A 21,584-nucleotide genomic window follows, 5' to 3' on the forward strand; every position below is an offset into this window, starting at 1 on the left:
TGAGGATATTTGAGATTGTGATTGCACGTCCAGAACTGCTACAGAGTGGCTCCAGGAATACTCTTCTCAGTTGAAACACTTCCGCTGGCCACCAGACCCGCCAGACATGAACATTATTGAGCATATTTCGTATGCCTTGCAACGTGCTGTTCACAAGAGATCTCCACCCCCTCGTACTCTTACGGAGTTATGGACAGCCCTGCAGGATTCATGGTGTCAGTTCCCTCCAGCACTGCTTCAGGCATTAGTCGAGTCCATGCTACGTCATGTTGTGGCACTAGTGCGTGTTCACGGGTGCCCTACACGATATTAGGCAGGTGTACCAATTTCTTTGGTTCTTCGGTGTATGACACACCAAATGAAAATAGAACTTACATCAATATGTTGGTTTACAAATAATTCATCTGCTACCAGTCACGATTTTCTTTTATTTTATTTTTAGCACGACGCGTTTCGGGAAATGATTCCCATTTTTAAGTGCATTTTTTGTTATGTTTGTTATGCCATTTCTATCTGATGTTGTCGATGTTTGAGAGTCAGCTTTATTTCGTTGACTTTACTGCGATATATAGGAAAACATGCGATTTTTAGTTGGTTGTCGGTCTTTTTGTGAAATTAGTGGCGAAATTTAGAAGTATTTGTACTTACAATTGCGTATTTTCTTATATATCGCTGTAAAGTCAATGAAATTAAGCAGACTCGGACACATCGACAACATGAGATGGAAATGGCATAACAAACACAAAAAATGCACTTGAAAATGGGAGTCATTTCCCGAAACGCGTTGTGCGAAAACTAAAATAAAGAAAATCGTGACTGGTAGCAGATGAATTATACATAAACAAACCTATTGTTTTTGCAGTCGAAGGCTTTCAGAACAGTTAAAATGGATCAAATCAGAACTTACGTCACTTTTCTCGCATACCAAAACTAAGCTAGTAGCCTTGTGGCACTACAAATCAGTTCCACAGTAAAATCCGGTACACACTTATTCTGGGCTCGTCACTGTGTCTGACAGGTGTTTCTTCCATTGCAGATCACAAGAACATGAAGTTGTTCATAACGCACGGCGGGCTGATGAGCATACAGGAGGCGATATCGGCCGGTGTGCCGCTGCTGGGGATCCCTGTTTTCGGCGACCAGAACGCCAACCTGGCCAGAGCAGAGGCCGACGGCTTCGGAATGAAACTTCGGGTCAACGAGCTGACTGAAGAGTCCTTCGGTAGGGCTCTCAACGAACTCCTGACCAACCCCAAGTAAGTAGTTCATCATTCAGCGCTGTGCGGTTACTGGTTCTGTTTATATGAATACCATTAACTAGCAGAACACTCCTTTCTCTCATCAGAATCCCAAATTGTAGGGACTGCCCATTATTAGTGGAACACACGAGTTTTCTGCTAATCAACTATTTGAAAGTACGAGGGTCACTCCAAAAGAAATGCGCACTATTTTTGTAAAAATACAGTTTTCATTCTGCATGTGTGAGAGTTTTATAGTGTGTAGATACATCCTTCCCGCTTGTTTTCAAACTTAGTTCAACCTGTTCCCGTGAGTCGCGCCGTCACAGCATGTCTTCAAGATGGATGCTACACTTGACGTTCGTCAGAAGGAACGTGCTGTCATAGAATTCCTGTGCTGTGAAAACGAGATAGTGGGAAACATCCACAAGAGGTTGAAAAAGGTGTATGGAGATGCTGCTGTCGATCGCAGTACAGTTAGTCGGTGGGCAAGCAGGTTACGTGATGAAAGCGGGCACGGCAATGTTGAGGATTGTCCTCGCAGCGGCAGGCCTCGTACTGCACACACTCCAGACAATGTGCAGAGAGTTAACGAATTGGTGACTGCTGACAGACGCATCACAGTGAACGAGTTGTCACGCTACGTTGGGCTAGGGGAAGTAAGTGTTTACAGAATACTGAAAGTGTTGGCGTTAAAAAAAGGTTTGTGCCTGGTGGGTTCCCAGGATGTTGACAATGGCTCACAAAGAAACAAGAAAAACTGTATACAGTGAACTCTTGGAACAGTACGAGAATTGTGGAAGTGAATTTCTTGGAAGAATTGTGACAGGTGATGAAACATGGCTCCATCATTTTTCACCAGAGACGAAGAGGCAATCAATGGAGTGGCATAATGCAAATTCACCCAAGGAAAAAAGTTCAAAACCACACCTTCTGCTGGAAAAGTTATGGCTGCGGTGTTTTTCGATTCCGAAGGACTCTTGCTTGTGGATATCATGCCAAGTGGAACCACCATAAATTCTGACGCATATGTGGCGACACTGAAGAAACTTCAAGCTCGACTGAGTCGTGTTCGACCACATCGGCGAAAGCAGGATGTTTTGCTGTTGTACGACAATGCACGGTCACATGTCAGTCAAAAACCATGGAAGTGATCACAAAACTCGGATGGACAACACTGAAACACCCGCCTTACAGTCTTGACCTGGCTCCATGTGACTATCATCTCTTTGGGAAACTGAAAGACTCTCTTCGTGGAACAAGGTTTAATGATTACTCCCTTGTGCACGCTGCCAAACAGTGGCTCCAACAGGTTGGTCCAGAATTTTACCGTGCGGGTATACAGGCGCTGGTTCCAAAATGGCGTAAGGCAGTTGAGAGTGATGGAAATTATGTGGAGAAACGAAAATATTGTTCCTAAAGGATGTATCTACACACTGTAAAACTTTCAAACATGTATAATAAAAGATAGATTTAAAAAAAAGTGCATTTCTTTTGGAGTGACCCTCTCTACAAGTAATGTTAGGCATCTCCGACCCCTTTCAGCTACAACTAAAGGTACCTTATTCTACACGCTTTTATCCTTCTGTCTGTAAACTTTCTCTACAAATCATACATGTTCTATGTCTATGTATGGTCCAAAATTGGAGTATAAATTCACGTTGATGTATATATGCACTAATGCGACGAATGAAAAATTGCATCAAAGCCTGGATTCGAACCTGGGTCTCTTGCTCACTGGGTTCCATTCACGCCTCAGCCCACTTGGTGTCACCCCCTAAACAAACTACGAAGGCTCTCCAATTGTTTTGGAACAGTACCTCAGCATCGAATGAAACTAGGGATTCTGCCCGAAACCCAGGCATAGGTGCTTCAATGAAAATGCTGTTCCGTTTAGGGGTAACACCACCTGGTCTGAGGCGTGAATGGAAATTAAGACTGAGGAGGGAGCCATGGTTGGTTGGTTGGTTTGAGGGAGGGGGCCAGACAGCGAGATCATCAGTCCCATCGGATTAGGTAAGGAAGGGGAAGGAAATCGGCCGTGTCCTTTCAAAGGAACAATCCCGGCATTTACCTGAAGTGATTTAGGGAAATCACGGAAAACATAAATCAGGATGGCCGGTTGCGGGCTTGCACCGTCATCCTCCCGAATGCGAGTCCAGTGTGCTAGCCACTGGCTCACCTCGTTCTGTTGGGAGCCATGCTATGATAGTTCCCGCAGTTGTGCAAAGCCACTGTGCCAGGACGGAGTAGTGGTTAGCGCATCTGCCTCGTGAGCAGGAGACACGGGTTCGAATCCCAGCCTTGGTACAAATTAAATTTTCATATGTCACTTCAGTCTGCATATATTTATCACCTGTGTGTGTGTGTGTGTGTGTGTGTGTGTGTGTGTGTGTGTGTGTGTGTGAGTGTTTTGGAAGACACATTAAAATCCACGAAAGTTGCTTGCTTGTCACATGGTGGAGGTCTGCAGCGCTAGCAACTAGTAAAGGGCCCTTTACAAGCTCAGGTTTGTCTGAGCATACCGTGTTCGCAACGACTGTCTGCACATCTGGTCTGCAGTATTCATGTCGCATTTACACCTCCAACCACAACGCATCCTTCCCAGAGTCGTAAATGAATAGTCCGATACGGCAGAGTATTTTCTGACCGTATCCAAATTCATTATATTTCCTTGTAAGACAATTATTCCGTCTAATGCTATTATTTCGGAAGTTATGAAAAGAAAAATATCGGCAACGAAGCAGGCGGACATAAGAGTGGCTTCTACAACTTGTAACGCTTTCGTATCTTAATCTTTTGAAGAAACTAAAAACTATAAAAGAGGACTATGTAAGTAGCTATGACGAGGAGACATCCGTTAGGTTGTTGCAGTACGTTACAGGAATGACACTGGAATGAGAAAATCGATAAGTGCTTATGAAAGTCTTATAGTAACGTTGAGGTACATGTCAACTTGCAGCAACTACGCTGATATCAAATTTTCTGCTGTTTTTTCACCTCCATCGCTGCGCCACATCATACTGGAAGCATGTCGTGTTACACATGAAGTAGTGAAGCACTTCATCTGGTCTTCGTCAGCTTAAGCGTCACGAGACTTGGCACAGACTGGACACAGACAGTAACACAGACAATTTTTTAGTCGGCAATTCATTCACACACGATATGTGTGTGCAAACTCTGTCTGCAAACACTATGTCTCAGCAAGTATAGGGCCCTTAAGGGGGAGTTGATGAGCGCCCTTGCTTTTCTCCTGATATGGGGGAACGCAGGTATAATACCTAAATTTGCCAGAATTGTTCATTACATTAGGACAAAAATGGCCAGCAACATTAAGAAGCGTGCTGGTTTTACTTTAGTTAGGGAGCGCATTCGTTTCACACGCAGACAATTGGAATTCACTTCCAAGGAATTATTTTATTTGCATTTGGAAGTATCGGCGCGGCTGTCTGCTGCATACTACGAAAGGATTGACAGTTCACCCTGGGCAATACCAGACTGAGTCCATCCAAATGTCGTCAGTAGGCAGTCTTCCACGTTTCTTCTCAGTCTACAATAACGGATGATGATACCCGGATGATGATACCCGTCGAGATGTTGTGATTAATCTCACAACCAAACAACTCAAACAAGCTACGCTGGCAGTATTAGGAAAGGGATTAAATTTTACCCCTACACCCAGGAATGCTCCCATTACTGAATTTACTTCCGCGGTTGAACAAGCGGTGTCCATATTTCCCAACGATATAGCTGATTAAGTTAGGCAAGAGGTCTCGGATACAATGCGTCGGGTGCCATACCGCGAAGTACTATCTCCTCGCTTGAAAGAGCTGCGATCCGGTCCATCAGAGAAGACCAGAATTTAGTAATTCTACCAGCGGGCAAGGTCAATGCAATGGTTCTTCTTTCGCTGGACGATTATTTGAGTAAAATGGATCTTTTACTTGCAGATTCCGCATTAAAGAAGAGTTCATTATCTGACGATGTTCTAAAAATTCTTCGAGCTGGTGCTGCAGTCCCACAGAGATTATACGGTTTGCCTAAGATAATCAAGCAACGAAATCCTCTTCGGCCTATTGTTAGCAATTTGGGTGCTCCTACTTACAACTTGCCAAGTATTTAGTATCCATTCTCAGTCCCCATATTCGGAAAATACGAACATCATATTTCCAATTGTCTGATTTTTATCAGCGTTTGAAGTCTTTGTGTCTCAGCCGCACGGATTTGCAAGTTAGCTGTAATATTGTGTCACGTTTCACCAGAGTTCCTCTCCAAGATTCTTTGCAGTTAATCGGTGGAAAAGTGGACGAAGAAACAACTCAGCTTTGTCGCCATGTGTTGAAGTCGAGGTACTTCTTATTTTAATAACAAATACTTTGAACAAACGGACGGTGTGACTATGAGGAGACCATTATCCTCTACAGTAGCCACTTTGTTTATGGAAGATTTTGAGAACACGTCACTGTAGAGGGCGTTCATAAAACCAACCTGTTTTTGGAGATACGTCGACGATACGTTTATGGTAAGGGCACCTGGGAGGGATGCTCTGGGCCGTTTCATAGGTCATTTTAATTGTTTGCATCCCAATATTAAGTTTACGATGGAAGTTGAATTGGGCGAAAAATTTCCGTTTCTAGATGTCTTGGTCTACAGGAGGGATGATGGGACATTAGGACACAATGTTTATCGTAAGCCTCCACATATGGACCAATATCTTCATGCAACGAGCTGTCATCCAAAGGCGTCCTTCGTACGTTGGTAAGAAGAGATTATGGTATTTCAGATGCAGATAGTTTGACACAAGAACTGGATCATCTAAAAGCTACCTTCTGACAGAATGATTATACCTTTTGAAGCATATCTTCAAAAATAGAAAGAATTTTAAAGAGATTCGATATTAAAAGTGTATTCCGTCCGCCAGCTAAGACCAGAGCCCTGCTTAGCTCAGTAAAGGATGATATGGGTTTGAGGAAAAACGGTGTCTACCAAATTCCCTGTCATTGCGGGAAAGCCTATATTGGACAAGCGATTCGTATCGTCCAGGATCGATGCGTGGAGAGCCATCGCCACACGTGTTTATTTCAGCCAGAGAAATCTGCGGTTGCGGAACATTGTACTGCCGAAGGACATAAAATGTTGTATGGTGAGACACAAGTGATTGCCCTGCGTCGCATTATGGGAACTGTGTAGCGAAAAAAGCTATTGAAATCCGGCGATCTGACAATATTATAAACAGAGATTATAAACAGAAGGGTATCCTTAAAGTAAGATTTGGAACCCTGTTTTTTTTTACATTAAAAAGCAACGGTCTTTGTTTCGGTCATCAAAAAGTGTCCCCAGTGTCTGATATTCGATTTACTGCTCTTCCTTTCTTAGGCATGTGGGAAATCAGTGTGATTTGTGTGGTATGTGCATACAGCATTGTTCCAATTTCGTGTCCACAGAAATGCAAAAAAGATGCCGGGATTTCCTTTTGGTTCTTTTGCATTGTTCCTACTATGGTCAAATCGTTTTTCTACAGCATGTCTGCAAGTTCAATTGACACATGCCAGCTATCAGTGGTAAAGCTTTCGTTACTATGTGCTATTGTCTTACACTATCTGAGGATAGCCTGTGTGGGAATGACATATTTCTTCTCATCTGGGGTAAGTCCTGCTCCATTGGTACCTTTTCCACAGGAGAGATAGGTGTTGAAGACATAATTGTTCCTGAAACTGGTGAGGCATTGAAGTTTCAGGCTGTACTTTGCCAGTTTAGATGGAATATACATTTTGAACTTACAGTGTCCTCTAATGCTGATTAGCATTTCATCAGCTGTAGCATTAGCCCCAAGAATACAGGACTGCTGTGAATTTTCACTGAATTTGTGCAGAATGTTTGTTATAGCAGCTGCTGGATCAGAAAGCTTCCATAACTCCCTGTAATCAGGGTTGTCACATCTCAGGCAGTTGAGAATTACAGCAAGTCTTGCTGATGACATAGTGACATGACAGCCAGTCCCATTAGTACAAAGGATTTGAATACAGCAGTGTTAGAAGGCTGATAAAACTCTTCATTTTACACATCATACATGGTCTGGCTTCTGTTCTGTCTGTATTCATGTATTTTCCCCGAATTTCTTAACTTTTTATTTGTCTATGTCAGTATTTTGTTCAGCATATCATCACTTAAAATATAGCTTCCAGTGGTGAGTGGGTTGACCTGTGACTGTCTTCTGAGATTGTGCCAAAGTGCTGGTATCTTCAATATATTATGAGCTGTTTGGTTCTACAGCTGACTACTGGAACCTATTTCTGCCACAGAAGCATTTCCTAGCACTTTCCTCATCTTCTTCACTTTCTGATTCTCCTTCAGCCTTTTCCTCGCCACTTTCACTCTCGCCAGACACACTGGATTCCGAATCCTGTTCACTGTGTGTAAAATCACCATGCTTCATGTCAGAAAAGTTGAAGTCAGATGTGTCACTCCCAACTTCATTGATAATTCTTGAAAGTTTTTCTTCAAAATATGGATCACCTATTCTCACATACAAGGGACCAGGGTTACCTGACCTAGTTCCAGAGTTATTATCACCAACAGATGTGAAGAACAAAACAAACACAATGGACAAGAAAAATATTCATTCTGTCCCTGACTCACAATAACCCAGTCATGCTCTCCCTGGATGTCATTTTGACGAAACAAAATCAGACAGAGCACTTTCAACTATGACTACCATGGCAACAAGCAGCAGACTTAGAATATGGAAGCGACTGTGCAGTTTAGCTCTTCAAGGTCAATAGCATTCCTAGAAACAGGGAGGTGAAAAGCAGTGCAGTCCCAGGGACTACACAATTGTAGTTAAAGGTTAATGTAAGAGCAATAAGTCAAGTTTTTACCACCGGCGCGCTGTCGTGTTTTGCACTAGAGGGCAGTTGCGTTCGCTGCCGCTACGGTTTAATTTCAATTCCGGCGAGTTAGTGCGAAGGCTTGCTCACCTGACGATGTCAGTGAGGTGGACCGCCGAAATATTGTGTCAAAATGACGGTATGTTACGGCTGGAAACCCGACTGAACAGCAGGGCCCTTAGGAGTTTGTCCCCAAGCGGTTGACTTTCTCGAAACACGTGTCTGGTACTCATTTGTCATTAATTTTGTTCTTTGCTACCTTCCTTTGTCATCATCCCATTATTAATTTTTTCAACAGAACATTCATATCCATATAGTGCCAAGGTGTCCATACGATATAAAAAGGTCGTGATTTCGCGAGTTTATTCATTATACGAACATCTCATTTCAGGTTTTTAGATCCCTAAAACTAGCTGTGACAATGCTGCAATTCTTCTTCTTCTGCACATAAAGGTATAGGCACTTGTGCCTGCCTGTTCCGTCTTCACTTTTCACTGACACCTCGTTATGTGTCTTCCAACGTCCCTTCGTCCTCTTGGCTGGTACAGCATGAGCAGACGTTGGATCCTCTCGGTACTCATTTTTTATAAGTGATGTTTTCATAATATTTTATTTTCCTCAATCTTTTCGTTAATATTATAAATATCTAGTTCATTCCTAATATCTTAATTTCTTATATTGTCTTCCCTCATAATACCTCTCTCCGACTCCTAAAAATCGCATTTCTGCTGTTTGTGGTTTATTTTTATGGCTTTTTATGGATCCATGACTAACTTCCATATAGCAGTACAGACGTAGCCATGATTTGACAAAATTTTGATATCATAGCTTACGTCACATCCAAAAAAATTGGAGACATGCTCAAATGGTGTATTATCTATTATTATTTTTGAGCGAGTGGGGTATTTTACAGTGTTAACTTTGAATGATATACTTCATCCACTTTATTGCAAGAGCAATTACTGTCTTATATCTACATCTATGGTCAGTTTGCATCACAGTTGGCATGTATTCAATCGCCCACCAAGGAGAGCATCTACTAAAAGTTACCACCACTGTATCGCATTCTTCTGTCACCTAACCCAATACCAGTACTACTTTTAAATTATTGCAACAAACTCGGTTAGAATACATAAAATTAGGATCTACTGTCATCCTTAGTGCATCATTAGTCGTCAATGACACGTATGGCGCCAAATAAAACCAACAGTAAGGTCCAGACCATCTCTCGTGGTTCCATACTGCCACGAGGTGTTATTTCTGTTCACATCCCTCCACTGACTAATGTGGTACTTTCATTGGTTGACAAGGAGCCATCATAAAACTACCTGTACTTATCATTCATGATACAATACTTAATTTCATTGTCTGTCAAGGTGTTCTTGAGCTTACTAAAACACTTCGTCTGCTGTGATATTAAGTATTAAATTTTGTCTAGCTCCTTCACTTATATTTTTGTTTATCAATGTCTGTCTCCCCACAGCGACTGCTTGTGCACATACTGAGCAATCAAATACGCACTGCGTGACCTGGACTTTCTTGAATGATGACACATTCACAACCTTGTGTAAATCATATCCCTATACAAAACATATAAAATGGGCAAGGATCCTAGACGACATGGGACTGCAATATTTGACGAGTTCATTGAAAATTTTAATGTTAGTCATTCTGACACACAGTCAAAACTTTTGCAAGTGCTGCCACCTGTTTCCAATCTCTGTGAGTAAAAAGGCAACAGCCGGCCGGAGTGACCGAGCTGTTGAAGGCACTACAGTCTGGAACCGCACGACCGCTACGGTCGCAGGTTCGAATCGTGCCTCGGGCATGGATGTGTGTGATGTCCTTAGGTTAGTTAGGTTTAAGTAGTTCTAAGTTCTAGGGGACTTACGACCACAGCAGTTGAGTCCCATAGTGCTCAGAGCCATTTTTAAAAAGGCAACACTCATTCCAAAAGGGTGTTATCGAGAAAACGTAACATCTCAGTGGCTTGAAGGAGATGCTCCACAGACTTTACAGGTTGCAGCTTCGTATCTCTTACTTCCAAACACTCCTCTACCGAACGACTTACGATTCTGCTCCTAACCACTTAGCACGCAGTATGTAGAGGTAATTTGTATTCCTTCATTTTACGTATTTTTAGGCTACCTTGAATCAGACATTTAGCTACTGCGGAAGGTCATGGCCTGTGGATTGTAAGGACGATTTTTCTGGCTTCCCTGTCAGTGGTGACATGTTTCGACAAGCTGCGGGGGGTTGAATAAGGTGTCTCGTGGGGTATACTGCTCGGTAACGTCATCCAACGATACCACAGAGCCTCCAAGATATAGCAGCCAACACTTCCAGCCATGCCACCCCTTTGGCAGCAAAACTACGAGGTATTCTAGAGGGCGCCTTGAGTAGCAGAAAATTCAGAAACGGCTTACCACCACGCTGAAGGCTGTCCAAGTAATGCTGACCAACGCCCACCGACGGGCCACCCCTTTGGAAGAACACTGAGAGACCTTCTAGACATTATCTGAAGGAGCATAATGGCCAGAACCATCATCACACGACGCTTCAAAACGTCCAGTCTTTAGCGGCAAATCCTCCGGCAGGCTAACGATTTGACAGCAAACTGCGAGGAGCTCTAGAGGGCGTTTTGTCCAGCAACATAATCCCACAAAGCTATAGGGTGTGGGAGTTATGGCCACAAACGCCTCCCGATATTCCACTCTTTCAGATTCTTCTAGAGTGTGTCTTGGGCAATGTCCATAAACATCGTCCCACGACTCTACAGAGGGTCCAAGTTATAGTTGCGATGCCTGCCAAGAGGCCACCACTTTGGCAGAAAATTGAGAGAGATTCTAGAGGGCAATGTCCGCCACATTGTGTCCGAATTATTTTGACCAAAGGCTGTTGATAGGCCTTTCCTTTGGCCACAATTGAATGAGGTTCTAGAAGGTGCCTTGAGGAATGTAATGTTCACAAACAAGAGGCTGTCGAAGTTATTGCGACCTAGTTCCGCCAATAAGCCATTGACGGATGTTCTGGAGGCCGTCTACAGTAGTGAAATGTCCAGAACCGTCATCTCACAACGCTACAGAGCGCAAAAATTACTGCGACCAACAACTGCTGCAGGGCTACCCCTTTGGCAGCAAACTGCAAGGGGGTCTTAGATGTTGTTCTGAAGAGCGCTGAACCATGAATTTACTTTCAAAATCTTGTCTTAAAGAATTTACTTTATTTGCTAGCGATTCATCAAGAACATTAACACATTTAATCACACTAGGTGAGCGTGGAGTAGTTTCCAGGAAGTAACTGATGGAAAATGAAATTACTTTTAACAAGTGTGAATTGTATTCCTAAGAGCTTTTTCAAAAACAGTTTTACAATTATAAGCAGAAAAGCACTCTCGAAATATCTAGTTACAATTTTATTTAGAGGCAGGAAGAACAGTATCAACAGTATAAGCCTTCGGGCTGAGAAGCTCGCCTGCTCCCTTTCGTCACGGCTCAAGTGATGACCGCTCACAACAACCTCTGAAAGACTACACTGGTGCAAATCGGCAACACACCAGATTACTTTAAACTAAAAATTTTTTAACAACTCACACAAGCACATAAACTATGCACCCTGTATGAGGGATGGAAATGGTACAACACTCAAATTATTTCCCACCGAAAGTGCAATTGCTTTTTTTTTCCTTTAAAGGGCTCTTAGGGTGGAAGGGTGGCAACCTTATAACCTAAAATGACTATTTAAATAAAACCCATAAAATGTAGACTTACATGAAATGTACAACATGCTCTACATTACACACATACCACGTCGCAAGATGATAGGCAAGATAAAAACATATTTCAAGAATTCGGCCTTTAAGCAATAAATTCGTTAACACCGAATCCGACAAACATAACAGAGGCAGCTATTAACGTATGGCAGATTGACAGGGGGGGGGGGGGGGCGGTTACTAAACAAACCGAACCGCAGATAGCTCTAAACCTCCCTATTTCCACAAGGGAAAAACGGACCACCCAATTCACAAATAACCACCTTCCCGCGGGTGAGCAAACGGAGAACAATGGTGGGACGACCCCAAAACAAAGTGGCTGGTGACCTCACCAAGGAAATGGCTCTGAGCACTATGAGACTTAACATCTGAGGTCATCAGTCCCCTAGAACTTAGAACTACTTAAACCTAACTAACCTAAGGACATCACACACATCCATGCCCGAGGCAGGATTCGAACCTGCTACCGGAGCGGTCGTGCGGTTCAAGTCTGTAGTGCCTAGAACCGCTCGGCCACACCGGCCGGCTCACCAAGAAAACAAGTAGAGTTTAACAAGAGTAAATCAAACAACATATCACCAATCACTTAACTTCTAATAAACTGCGATTTCTGGCGAAGACCTGGCGCAGCACCCCCAATGCTCTCCCGAACCGTCCGCTGCCAGCCGCTTCAACGAACGCAGGAAGGCGCGCCGATCTCCCGTCTCACGGCGTCGCAGCTCGCCCCGGCCAGCCCGATGTCGTGGTTTCGCTCCTGTTGCTCTCGTGTGAACCGCGAAGCCACTACCCCTTTCTATACGGCGGTGCCCACTGGACGCACGTGGGGACCTCAAATGCGCCGACGCTAAAGGCGGACAAGTCATCTCGTGTCTCAGTGCGCGACCGACCAACCGACCGATCCAACCGCCAATGACCGTTGCCCGAGCAACTCGAGCAGACTGGCGGCCTAACGCGCAGACTCAGATGCAGGAACTCAGCCCCGACCGGGCGACCACTAACTGAGTTATGTTACTGGCGGAGTGGTAATACTCTCATTTTCTGGCTTTAAAGTTTGATCCAAACGACAGACACAATATCGCTCCGACGACAGATAGACACTAACTGCCGCACAAATGCAAAAGAGAGACAGACCAGCAACTGGTGACTCAAGACTGAGCTAGCCTCACTCCGACTGACTGACTGACCCCGACTTACCTTGGCGAATTTTTTTTTTTTCTTTATTGATTTTCAATTCCCCCGAAGGGGGCGGGCTGGCAGCAGCTTACTACGCTGCTCTACAGCCTACAGACTTTTTTTAAATAATGAAAGAAGAAAGAAACAAGGAAAAACAGGCGATAAAATGGTGATTTAAAGTGTAAAAAGGCGTAAAATTGCGGAAAGTACCTTGGCGAGCTTACAGCGGCCCTTAAATTCACGTGAACAGGCAACCTTTTCCCCTTTCCCACCAGAGGGAGACACCAAAGCTGCGATTGCCACAGCGGCGCCACCGCCAGAAACGGAGGGCGACTGCTTCACACTACGCGCTGCGGCGCGCTCTTTGTGGTGTCACCGCCAGACACCACACTTGCTAGGTGGTAGCCTTTAAATCGGCCGCGGTCCGTTAGTATGCGTCGGACCCGCGTGTCGCCACTATCAGTAATTGCAGACCGAGCGCCGCCACACGGCAGGTCTAGAGAGACGTCCTAGCACTCGCCCCAGTTGTACAGCCGACTTTGCTAGCGATGGTTCACTGACAAATTACGCTCTCATTTGCCGAGACGATAGTTAGCATAGCCTTCAGCTACGTCATTTGCTACGACCTAGCAAGGCGCCATTATCATTTGCTATTTATCTTGTGATGCATGTACCGTCAGACCGATGTTCACCAATTATGGATTAAAGTTAAGTATCCCAGAGGCTCCGTACTTTTTTTTACTAGACTCAAATCCTTTAACTGTTCCAGACCTCACGCCAGCCTGCGTGAGCTTAAACGCGTGCCTTTCGGCTATCTCATAGTGCCTTGGCTGTCTTGCCAAGTCACAACACTCTTCATAACAGTAAATTTTACCACGGCTCAAGCGCTATGTTCAGAAATTCAGAAACGTCATCCCACAATACTATAGCGGTCAAGCTATAGCGGACAGCACCTACCAGTAGGTCATCCACTGCAGAAAAGTGAGAATGGTTCCAGAAGGCGTTTTGAGTAGCATAATGCCCAGAATTGTCATCACACAACGTTACGCGGTATGCAAGTTACTGTAGTTACTGCCTCCAGCCAGGACACCCATTTGTCAGCAAACTGCATGGGTTATAGAGGAGTGCTTGAGGGGTGTAATATCCTGAGTCGCCATTCCATAACAGCTAAAGGACTTCAAAGTTACGGTGGCAAAGCCTGTCGCTAGTCCACCCATTTACAGTAAACTGAGATGGGTTCCAGAGGCTGTCTTGAAGACCGCAATGTCCAGAAACGTCATCCGGCGGCACTAGGGCGCGTCTGAGTTACAGCATCCGACGCCCACCCCTAGGTCGCTCCTTTGGCTGCAAAACTGAGTTTGGCCACAGCAGGCAGTAATGTCGTGGTATGTGGGCATACCTACGACGACACTACCGTTCTGAATGCTGCGACTCTCATTACGAGATGTTCCGCTGCGGTCCGTCAGCTTAGTAACTACCGTCTGCTTCTAAAATGCTGGGTAGATCCTATTACTTCAGTGCTCTGTAGAGTTGTTGGATGACTTTCCACATATTAGTTCCTATTATCAATTTGTTTCTCAAGACACCGTCCTAAACCTCTCCAAATTTATTGGTAAAATGTGTCACACCCTGTATTATAGTGTCCATCTTGAGAAGCTCACTGATATGGTTTATATACATTAATTACAAATACGTGCACTGGAGTGTGGGGTTTAAAATTATTACGAGGTCAAAGTGTACCACCTGCAGGAATGTTAATATAATGCGTTACAACCACTGTATTTCCACAAAATGTGTCTGTTTTGGACCTTGCATAGACTTATCACAATTCGCTTTTGCCAAACTTCTCCCGACGCAGTTCATCTCTTTCAGTGACATACTACTTTTAAACGAGAGAATAATAATACTTCCTATCCATATGTGGTATACAGCAAACCAGTGCTTAACAGTATTGGTTAAAAACAGTCTTGGTTGCAATTTTAGTTTTTTTTTATTTTTCAACGACGCGTTTCGCCTTATTTAGGCATCTTCAGGTTGTCTTTTCTAGATGAACGCGAGAGGCACCAAGATCATCATATGCTTACTACCTGAGCCCCCATCTTACTGTTACTCGCTCCTGTGAATGGGAGCGTGTTATGCAGAACTTGGTGCCTCTCGCGTCCATCTAGAAAAGATAACCTGAATATCCCCAAACAAGGCGAAACGCGTTGTTGAAAAAGAAAAATTGCAATCAAGACCAATAAGAATAATAATATGTCTATTGCTTTAACAATTATCTCAGGATCCCTTTCCCAGGTGTTAATAGCTGTTTAGAGACGAATGGAACGTTGTCAGGTCAACGTTTACTAGTGTGTATGTGTGTGTTCGTGTGTGTGTGTGTGTGTGTGTGTGTGTGTGTGTGTGTGTGTGTGTGTGCGGGGGGGGGGGGGTGTCTGTGTGTGAGTGCCTTTCATTACTAGGTGGTGCTGTCTGTATACGTCATCAGCTAACAGCATGCAGCAGTCGGGAAATAGCAGTCGTTTGTTTCTGCAGCTGTGGTTCAGGGCTCGACTGGCATTAGTGAAAATCACGCCTACTGACAGTCGTTGTTTACGCAAATGATCAGTGTCTTGTATGACTTCTCTTTAGACAAAAAGGTATTTGACGTAAGGTCACAGAGTGAAGTGTGTCACACTTGGAGACTCTCTCCCTAGCGTTTTGAAAACTTTGCTTCTGCCATGTTCTTATCTATGCTTGAGGGTGGCCAGTTCAGTTTCGCATTCTTTCCAATCAAATTGTTGCTAGCAATTTTCATGGTTGTTGAATGACACAAACGTTTAAAAGTATTCCTTTCTAAAAGAGTTCCTGTGTGGTATTGCGTACGTTTAGTTTTCTGATATCTACCAATATTACTTTCTTTTGGGACATAAATTTTCTACACCTTAAGCTTGTCTAGTGCACATCATCGCTGACATAAAAGGGCAACAAGCCTTCGGTCTGGTCCCTAGATCAGCATCTGGATTGACTTTCTAGATGACGCCTGCAGAGTCATCGCCTACCGAGCTGCCTCTTCCCCCTGTATTTTGAGGCCAACCCCTTCTTCATACGGAAACACAACGAGGCTCAGAAACGATGTTACTCGTCCATCTCTAACATTCTGCATGGTGTCTGTTCTAAGTCGTGTTCGCGCAACGACGCTCTGAGCGTGTTTTTTTAGGGAATTGACTAGTTTGAACCTGGGACCTGTTGCTGGTAAGGAGACGCCAGACCACACATGACATGTAGAGTTCAGAAGAGTTCAGTGAGACTGGCGATGATATAATCAAATACTTAATGATTTCAGCGTCAGCTCCACTGCATTCCCTGTAAAAGAATCTTAATACTAACTAAATTTAGTCGAAGGGGTTCAAGGCTTTCCTTTTATAGTTAGCTGGCAAAATAACGTCAAAAAAGCAGTTAAGTTCACCATTGGAATTTTTATTCTACTCACAAAACATTGTTTATAAATTGCGCTATTGATGAAAGGAAATATTTTAATACAGGATGATAAAAACCAACTGCGTTCAACAAAAATGTGAACAAATATTCCCTGAATGGGTTTCCAAGTTCTACAATGGATCGAAGGATGACCTATGCCATATCACATCTATAATCTAGGTTTAAGTTAAGTTTCATAAAAGAGATGTTAACCTTAAGCTCCACCTACAAAAATTCTGACTATCCAATGAGAAACGTTATACTTTTCATGGTGGGGCAATGTTTTTAATGTCTGCAAAGTAACAGAGACGCGTATAGTCTCACGCTAAAACTTGCAGCTGCTGTGACCCTTTTAGTGTTATCGTAAGAACTATACTGTTCTTCTGGAGGGCTCTATCTTTTAAAATGGGCTGGGGGGTCGTCCTGACGGTTAGCTGGCGACGTGGGTGTCCGTCCCTTATCGTAGGGCCTTCTAGCCTACACAACTCTGCTCTCGGCTTCTGTTCTCGTTTCTCCCCTCGGAACTGCATCTGCTTCGCGGTTTGAAGGTATGACATGCATTTAGGCGTTCTTGTGTTAGTCTGTGGTATTCCGTTTGCTCACTCGTTGATCGTATTACTTTAGTTAATTTAATGTCAGGATTTATTTGGAGCTATGTGACATACTGCCAGATTTGCTATCATGTCAGGGTTTTCATGGAAGGTGTTGGATTTGCCTGACACCTTACACAACCTACAGTACTACATACTCCAACAAAAGTCTGCTCATGAGGGTGTCCTCTTTAATCTCGAAATGTTTGGCAGGTACAAACAAAACGCGGAGAAACGCTCCGTGCTGTTCCACGACCGGCCAGAGAAGCCAATGGAGACTGCGGTGCACTGGACGGAGTACGTGATACGGCACAAGGGCGCCTACCACATGAGGTCGGCCTCGCTGGACCTGGCGTGGTACCAGTACCTGCTGCTCGACGTCATCGCGGCGCTGGTGCTGCTGCTTGGGGCGCTGCTGCTGCTCGTGGCGCTCTCTGTCAGAGCTCTGTACAGGGCCGCCAGGGCGGCGCTGGGGTCGCCGCCAGACGGCAAGAACAGGCCCAAGCGGGACTAGGGCCGCCATTTCTATTCACACATACACACACACACACACACACACACACGGCATCAATAACAAAGAGGTGCACACTGTGTAACACACAAGCAGTGGAGCTAATTTTTATCATCATTTTTATTGTCATTATTACTCATCCATCTCCTATTGTTCAAGAAACAAAATGTATTGTGTGTATGAATGATATAAACTAAATAAACATAACTGTTTCTATTTATGCAACAGTATTGCTTGATACGGTCAACAAGGATATGTACCAAGATAAAGAGGACAAACAGTCAGGTCTGAGGTGAAGGGCTGGGAGATTAATTGAATGTAGCTTGTTACTTACAAGGGAACCTCGCCATCGCACCTCCCCTCTGATGTATTTATAAGTTGGCACAGTGGATAGGCCTTGAAAGACTGAACACAGATCAATCGAGAAAACAGGAAGACGTTGTGTGGAACTATGAAAAAATAAGCAAAATGTACAGACTGAGTAGTCCATGCGCAAGATAGGCAACATCAAGTATAGTACGAGCTCAGCTGCGCCGTGGTCCTGTGGTTAGCGTGAGCAGCTACGGAACGAGAGGTCCTTGGTTCAAGTATTCCCTCGAGTGAAACGTTTATTTTCTTTATTTTCGCAAAGTTATGATCTGTCCGTTCGTTCATTGACGTCTCTGTTCACTATAATAACAGACCGGTCTTGTTGCAACCCTTGTTCACAGTACGAGCAGCCCTTAGCGGCTCGCCATCTAACAAGTGTTCATGACGTCGCCTTTCCGGCTTAAATCTTTTTTAATATGTGACTTGTAAGTACTGCATCTTTTCGCGTCAGTACAAACTTTAATTTTATTAATGTACTATATACCCAATGTTTCAGTACAGTTAGCCCGCAGCTCGTGGTCGTGCGGTAGCGTTCTCGCTTCCCACGCCCGGGTTCCCGGGTTCGATTCCCGGCAGGGTCAGGGATTCTCTCTGCCTCGTGATGACTGGGTGTTGTGTGATGTCCTTAGGTTTGTTAGGTTTAAGTAGTTCTAAGTTCTAGGGGACTGATGACCATAGATGTTAAGTCCCATACTGCTCAGAACCATTTGAACCATTTTTAGTACGGTTAGTCTAATTCTGAAGACGACGCTCATAGTAGCGTCGAAACCAGGTCAAATTTGACTTAATATTTGTGACCGAGGGCTCATTTGTTACAATATAATTTAGTGTCTGTGTTTTACGACCGCACCGCAAAACCGTGCGATTGGTAGACGAAACGACGTGCCTCTCCAATGGGAACCGAAAACATTTGCTCGCAAGGTCATACGTCAACCGATTCCTCCACAGGAAAACACGTCTGATATATTCTATACGACACTGGTGACGGCATGTGCGTCACATGACAGGAATATGTTGTCGACCCACCCAACTTGTACACTTGGCGAATGCGTAAAAAGATTCTTCTACCTTGCCCGATTTTGGTTTTCTTGTGGATGTGATAATCGCTCCCAAAAAAGCGATGAAAACAAAAGAATTGTGTCACATAAACTGCAACAAATGAATGTAACAGTTTCACAGTCACACAGTATTCCCTGTGCTCTGTCAAAACATATGTTTTTAACGTTTTCAAATTTTTCCGTGTGTAGACCGTCAAATCCCGCATATGTCCAAGCAAATCTGAACATGTCCTGGAATTTTGGAGAGCGAAGTTGATTATGTGTGAGTGCCTGAACTTTGATAATTGACACACGATCTCGTAAACAATACTGCTCTGTGTACCTGTGCAGCTTCGCAAAATAATTGTCTGAAAATAAAAAATTACACTTTTCACTCGAGGAAGACTTGAACCCAGTACCACTCGTTCGCAGCTGCTCACGCTAACCACGGGACCACGGCGCTCCTGAATTCACATTTTCCTTGATGTTGCCTATCGTGAGCATGGACTACTCAGTTTGTATATTTTGCTTATTTTTTTCATAGTTCCACACAACTTCTTCCTGTTTTCTCAAGTGATCTGTGTTCAGTTTTTCAAGGCCTATCCACTGTGCCTACTTATAACTAAATCTGAGGGGGGTGCGATGGGGAGGTTCCCTTGTTAGCAATCCTAATAACCAAATTACTTGATCATCAAAACTCTTTACTAACACGTTACAAGGTTCAAGCAAAAATGTCCCTTTTCTTTAGAACAATACAAACCTTGAAAGAACACCAAGCATAAATGTCTTTCCTTTAAAACAACAAACTTTAAGGATTAAAATTCCACTTGAGCCTCCTGTTAATCTTTAATCATGTTTCAAGATTTTCCAGTCACAAGGAGGAAGAACATCAAACACTAAAAAAATTACAGTTGGTCTGGGCGACGTCAGATCATCGTGCAAGTCCACAGGTGGCACAACAGATTCAGAGCCAGACCTTTGGCACCAGTCCACAGCTCAATGAGACAATCAAAGTAGTGATTTAACTACAAAACACATAACAAAGCCCTCTTAGACTATACAAGGACAACAATAAACCTTTAGCTCAATTCCAGGATACCACACTCAAGGCAAATGCAAATGCAAGTGTGGCAAAATTCAAAAATTATTAAAGCATTAAACATGGAAAGTATTAAAACCACTTTAACAAATGTAAAAGTAGGCCGCAGAAAATAATCCCCATAAGCTGCAAGGACACAACCATAAAATGTTGGCCCATTCGATTGATACGACACTTAACACAAATACAAATGTGGTCATAGTAAAATTCAAAAATTATTAAACGATTAAACTTTTTTTTGTCATCAGTCTTCTGACTGGTTTGATGCGGCCCATCACGAATTTCCCTCCTGTGCTAACCTCTTCATCTCAGAGTATCACCTGCAACTTATGTCCTCAATTATTTGTTGGGTGTATTCCAATCTCCGTCTTCCTCTAGTACTATGGAAGTTCATGTCTTAACAAATGTCCTGACATCCTGACCCTTCTCCTTGTCAGTGTTTTCCACATATTCCTTTCCTCTTCGGTTCTGCACACAACCTCCTCATTCCTTACCTTAGCAGTCCACCAAATTTTCAACATTCGTCTGTAGCATCACACTCAAATGCTTTGAATTTTCTTCTGTTCAAGTTTTCCCATAGTCCACGTTTCACTTCCATACAATGATATGCTCCATATGCGCATTCTCAGAAGTTTCTTCTTTAAATTAAGGCTGATATTTGATACTAGTAGATTTCTCTGGGCCAGGAATGCCCTTTTTGCCATTGCTAGTCTGCTTTTGGTGTCCTCCTTGCTCTGTCTGTCATTGGTTATTTTACTGCCTAGGTAGCAGATTCCTTGACTTCATCTACTTCATGACCATCAATCCTGATGTTAAGTTTCTCGCTGTTCTCATTTCTACTACTTCTCATTACCTTCGTCTTTCTCCGATTTACTCTCAAACCATACTGTGTACTCATTAGACTGTTCATTCCGTTCAACAGATCATGTAATTCTTCTTCACTTTCACTCAGGATAGCAATGTCATCAGGGAATCGTATCATTGATATCCTTTCGCGTTGAATTTTAATTCCACTCCTGAACCTTTCTTTTATTTCTATCACTGCTTCCTCGATGTACAGATTAAACAGTAGGGGCGAAAGGCTACATCCTTGTCTTACACTCTTTTTAATACGAGCACTTCGTTCTTGGTCGACCATTCTTATTATTCCCTCTTGGCTGTTGTACTTATTGTGTATGACCGTCTCTCCCTATATCTTACCCCTATTCGTCTCAGATTTTTGAACATCCTGCACTATTTTACATTGTCAAACGCTTTTTCGAGGTCGACAAATCCTATAAACGTGTCTTGATTTTCTTTAGTCTTTCTTTCATTATTAACCGCAACTTCAGAATTGCCTCTCTCGTGCCTTTACCTTTCCTAAAGCCAAATTGATCGTCATCTAGCGCATCCTCAATTTTCTTTTTCATTCTTCTGTATATTATTCTTGTCAACAACTTGGATGCATGGGCT

General features: G+C 43.5%; 1 protein-coding gene across 1 annotated transcript in view; it reads left to right on the forward strand.

The window, feature by feature from the left end:
- Positions 1-17,677, forward strand: part of LOC124545432 (UDP-glucosyltransferase 2-like) — a 150,238-nt gene extending 132,561 nt beyond the window's left edge. The window contains exons 5-6 of the mRNA XM_047124351.1: positions 1,037-1,256; positions 17,330-17,677. Of these exons, the coding sequence (XP_046980307.1) occupies positions 1,037-1,256; positions 17,330-17,630 (521 nt within the window). The 3' untranslated portion in view covers positions 17,631-17,677. The remainder of the gene's footprint in view (positions 1-1,036; positions 1,257-17,329) is intronic.
- The last annotated feature ends 3,907 nt before the right edge of the window (positions 17,678-21,584 follow it).

Source organism: Schistocerca americana, chromosome 8 (genome assembly GCF_021461395.2).
Source record: "Schistocerca americana isolate TAMUIC-IGC-003095 chromosome 8, iqSchAmer2.1, whole genome shotgun sequence".
NCBI classification, from domain to species: domain Eukaryota; kingdom Metazoa; phylum Arthropoda; class Insecta; order Orthoptera; family Acrididae; genus Schistocerca; species Schistocerca americana.